General features: G+C 39.3%; 1 protein-coding gene across 1 annotated transcript; it reads left to right on the top strand.

Moving 5' to 3' along the window:
- The first annotated feature begins 376 nt into the window (after positions 1-376).
- On the top strand, positions 377-4,049 carry LOC136207318 (uncharacterized). Its single transcript, XM_065998596.1, has 3 exons — positions 377-443; positions 2,539-3,131; positions 3,210-4,049. Exons 2-3 carry the CDS (start codon positions 2,541-2,543, stop codon positions 3,771-3,773), a joined length of 1,155 nt encoding a protein of 384 aa, XP_065854668.1. The 5' UTR covers positions 377-443; positions 2,539-2,540; the 3' UTR covers positions 3,774-4,049.
- The last annotated feature ends 317 nt before the right edge of the window (positions 4,050-4,366 follow it).

Genomic DNA, 4,366 nt, shown 5'->3' with positions numbered 1-4,366 from the left:
TTCCCTATGAGATAGAAAAAATTGGTTGTTCCTACCGTTACTGCTTTGTTGCCGGATATGATTTTGTTCGATTACCCTGACAAGGATAATCGGGAATATTGGTAGGAAATAAAATCTCATTCTGCTTTTTATTATGAAAAACATAAGAATCCTATTCTGTTTAGGATTAGAGTAAATAATAATAGAGATAAGTATAAGAATCCTATTCTGTTTAGGATTAGGATAATAATAGAGATAAATATAAGAATCCTATTCTTTTAGGATTAGGAAAAATAATAATAGAGATAAATATAAGAATCCTACTCCTTTTAGGATTCCATAATACCTCTCTAGTATTTAAGGATGTTGGCACATGATTTCTTTTTTACCTCAAGTGCACCGATTTTCTCTCCTCCGCGCCTAGTCTTGGATTTCTTTGGCTTCGGGAAAAGCTCCATTTTCAGGTTAGTCTCTTCCTCGACTCCGCAATTCTGTATCTGTCGAATGAAAAATTAGTTTATATAGGTTAAAGGGGATAGGAGAAAAAACGGTTAACCCATTCACGAGATCTCCGATCTCTCCCTTTCCGAAACCGCAAACGTTCTTCGGGGTCGAACGACCTTGAATCCCGACGTTTTGCGATTTTGAAAATAATCGGACCTACCCGATTTTTACCTTGTATGCATATGTTTTTTTGTTATTTATTTATTTATTTTTGATAAGTTCCAGACCGCAAAAGTTCTTCGGGGTCGAACGACTTTGAATCCCAAAAGTTTCTGTGATTTTTGGGATAGAAATTTGACTTAAACGTTTTTTCCGATTTTTAAAGCAAAAATCGAATCTGCCCGAGCCTCCACCGTTTTTCGTTTCGAAATAAAAACGATCCTGAACTAGTTTTTCATTTCGATTAGAAAACGATCTTCAACAAAGAAAAAACTAACTCGAACATGTTTTATGAAAAACGACATATTTGTTGAATGAACCCTCGAGCCCTTTACCGTTTTTCTTGCTTCCATTAGAAAACGATCCTTGACTGATTTTTGGTTGAAAAACGATCCTAAACCGCTTTTTCATTAAACAACGATCCCAAACCGCTTTTTCGTTAAAAAACGATCCTAAACCGCTTTTTCGTTAAGAAACGATCCTAAACTACTTTTTCGTTAAGAAACGATCCTAAACCGCTTTTTCATTAAGGAACGATCCTAAACCGCTTTTTTGTTAAGGAACGATCCTAAACCACTTTTTTGTTAAGGAACGATCCTAAACCACTTTTTTGTTAAAAAACGATCCTAAACCGCTTTTTCGTTAAGAAACGATCCTAAACCACTTTTTCGTTAAGAAACGATCCTAAACCACTTTTTCGTTAAGGACCGATCCTAAACCGCTTTTTTGTTAAGGAACGATCCTAAACCACTTTTTCGTTAAGAAACGATCCTAAACCACTTTTTCATTTCTCATCTTCCATGCTTTTGCGATTTTGAACGAAGCCCGAACCTTTAACATGTTTGTGCCTCTAATTGCTTTTAAGCTTTTTCCTCTACAGCTGGCTTATTTCATCTAAGGATTTTCATCATGGTTCGTACTAAGTAAACATCAAGATATATTTTTGAAGCCTTGGGGCCGCACTCCCTGGATTTAATGGCCTTGTGCGTTCCTACTTGTCTATCTCAAGATGATGTTCATACTTTCAAGACAACATTCTCGTTCCCGTCTGATTGGGAGGTCTGCCTTCCTTCAGACTTGAAGACCTCTTTTGCTTTTGTGCCCTCAGAATCATTCGCCATTCATGGGCTTTGTTGGAAATGGGAGTCCGCTTTCCTTTACCTTCATTCTTCATGGAATTTTTGAAAAGCAACAAATTGTCTCCGCCTCAGCTTCACCCTCAAGGATGGAGATTGCTTCTGGCATTTTATGCACTTTGTAACGAGAAGGGAATAGCTCCAGCCGTCCACCTTTTTCATCTTTTCTACCTTCTCAGATCTCTCAAGGATAAATCTGGGCGATTTTCTCTTCAGAAGATCGGTATGTGCGAGGAGGGATTATTCATTGATGACCTTCCTCCTCTTGAAAAGTATGAAGATAGATGGATTGTTGTTTCTCCTCCTAGAAGGGTATGGAATGTTCCTCCTCCCTGGGACTGGAGTTGGATTAGACGAGGCGTCTCACGTCCTTCACATTCCAAACTTTTAGATAGATATTCGTCAGAGATCTTAATTCTTTAGTATGCGAAAAATTCTCTCAGTCACTTTTTGAAGGCTTTCCGTCGTATCACGGTTGGTTGGATATTGTTCCATCCTCCACATCTGCGAAAGAAAGCAAGAGTTTTTGCTCCTCATCAGAAAAGACAACTATGCTCCCTAATCTCACGGATATGACATCCGCCTCTGATTTTATTAATATCCCATCATTGGTTGAGCAACAACCTGATGCTCCTTTGACATCTGAATTGTCAAAAGATTCTTCACAGTTCATTCCTGAGATTGGTGAATCATTTAAACATATTATGTCTTATGATAAGGCTCCTTTGTTGACTCTAAACGTTTTTTCGCTCTTATACAGGTATGACTTCTGCGACTGGGAAATTTGCACTTATTGCCCTGAAGACAGGTAACCAAAAGCGTAGTAGAGGAGATGCTCAAGATTCAATAACTTCAAAAGATGAAATTTCAAAAAAGGCAAAAGCCGCTGATGTGCCTACCGATATAGATCCTAGTAAGGAGGTTGAAGCTGAATCATCGAAGGTGGGGGACCCCCAACCTGCTTCTGAGAGTGGAGTTGAGAAAGATATTCCTAGTTTTCGCACAGGCCCCGCCCATGCTGACAGGGGTGGTCCGGATTTTTCACATCCCAAGACTCCTCACATCTCGAAGAAGACACTTCGATCAGAATCTCTAAATGATCTTCGTCCTTCTTTTCCCTTGTTGGACAAGCCTAAATCATTCTGGAAGCTATACAGAGATGAGCCTACCTTGACTCGCTCTTTAAATGGAGATGATTTCAGAGTGTATCCTGGGTTGCTTGATACCGACTCTGTTTTTCTTCCTAGGGTAGCTTCGAGGTTAATGTATTCCTCCATCTTTCCTCGAGACGAAGAAACTTACTTTAAAGATATCCAGAAAAAGATGGATTTAGCCGAGCGTCGAATCGTTGAGGTAATAGGTGTATACCTTTCTTACTCATAAGTTTGAAAAGAAAAATATTTTTCTTCATACCTTTCCTTATTATTGCAGGGAGCTCAGCGTGCTTCTCTTGCTTTTGGGTTCGCAAGATCATGGAAGAAAAAACTCGATGACTGTCTCGTTCGTAATGAGAAAATGGATCAGACCATTAGGGATCTTCAGGAGCGGAACCATAAGCTAGAGAATCATCTTACTCATCAGGAAAAAATGGAACAAACCATTAGAGATCTTCGAGACCATAACAAAAAGCTGCAGTTTGAGTGTGATCGCTTTAAGGAGGATGCTTCCAAATATTCAGCCACCGTTGATGATAATAAGAAGTTGGTTGAAAAAACTTGCAAGCTTCTTAATGAAGCCACTTTGCTTCAAAACGAGTTGACTGCTAAGCATGAGACGGTCCATAGGCTAACCGAAGAACTAAAATCGATCTCCACTTCTAGCATTCAATCGTATAGGGAGTCTTTCGATTGCTATCAACGGAAATGTGCTGTAGGGGTCTCATTTAGTAAGACGGGCTTTTATCTGGCTCGCCAGATTTTTGAGGAAGAACATGGGCGTGCATATCCCGAGTTAGTGTTTTCGAAGACTGCGTCAATTTCTGACTCTCGCCCCTAGCAAAGTTTTGACCCTGATGAAGAGGATGTCGCCGCTTCTTTTAATAAAGGCTTCTATGATGATCTAGAGAACCTCAGTGGACCTTGGATTTTTCATGGGAAGAACGGGATTGCAGGATACGAGAAAATAGATGTTTTGCAGCACTTGGATGAGGAGGATCTTGATGACGATGATGATGCTTCTGCTACCCCCCTTCCTTAGAGATAGGTTTTTCCTTTTTATATGTATCTCCTCTTCCTTAGAGATAGGTTTAACTTTTTATATGTATTCAAGCTTTCCTGCTCCCCAATCACTTGAAATTCGATCCGAATTAAATGTGATTTTGATGAACTTTATCGATATTGCTTTAATAGAAATAACAGTGTGTCTTATGGTAAAAACGCTTTTTGCTTTTTCCTACACCAAGTATCTTAACAGTTTTGATCTGCGTGCATCTATGGTCTGTTACACCCATATGCCTTAGCTATTTTTTGATAACTGCATGCATCCCAGGTGAAAGCGTTTCGCTTTTTTCTACACCTTATGTCTTAACAGACTTGATCCGCGTGCATCCATGGTGTGTTACAACCATATGTCATAGCGGTTTTTTGATA

This window comes from Euphorbia lathyris, chromosome 9, assembly GCF_963576675.1.
Source record: "Euphorbia lathyris chromosome 9, ddEupLath1.1, whole genome shotgun sequence".
NCBI classification, from domain to species: domain Eukaryota; kingdom Viridiplantae; phylum Streptophyta; class Magnoliopsida; order Malpighiales; family Euphorbiaceae; genus Euphorbia; species Euphorbia lathyris.
This window is presented reverse-complemented; position numbering and strand designations above follow the sequence as displayed.

Coding starts and splice junctions, on each gene's coding strand:
- LOC136207318 (XM_065998596.1), top strand. CDS start 2,541: ATGACTTCTGCGACTGGGAAATTTGCACTTATTGCCCTGAAGACAGGT. Junction 3,132..3,209: donor CCGAGCGTCGAATCGTTGAG/GTAATAGGTGTA, acceptor TTATTATTGCAG/GGAGCTCAGCGTGCTTCTCT.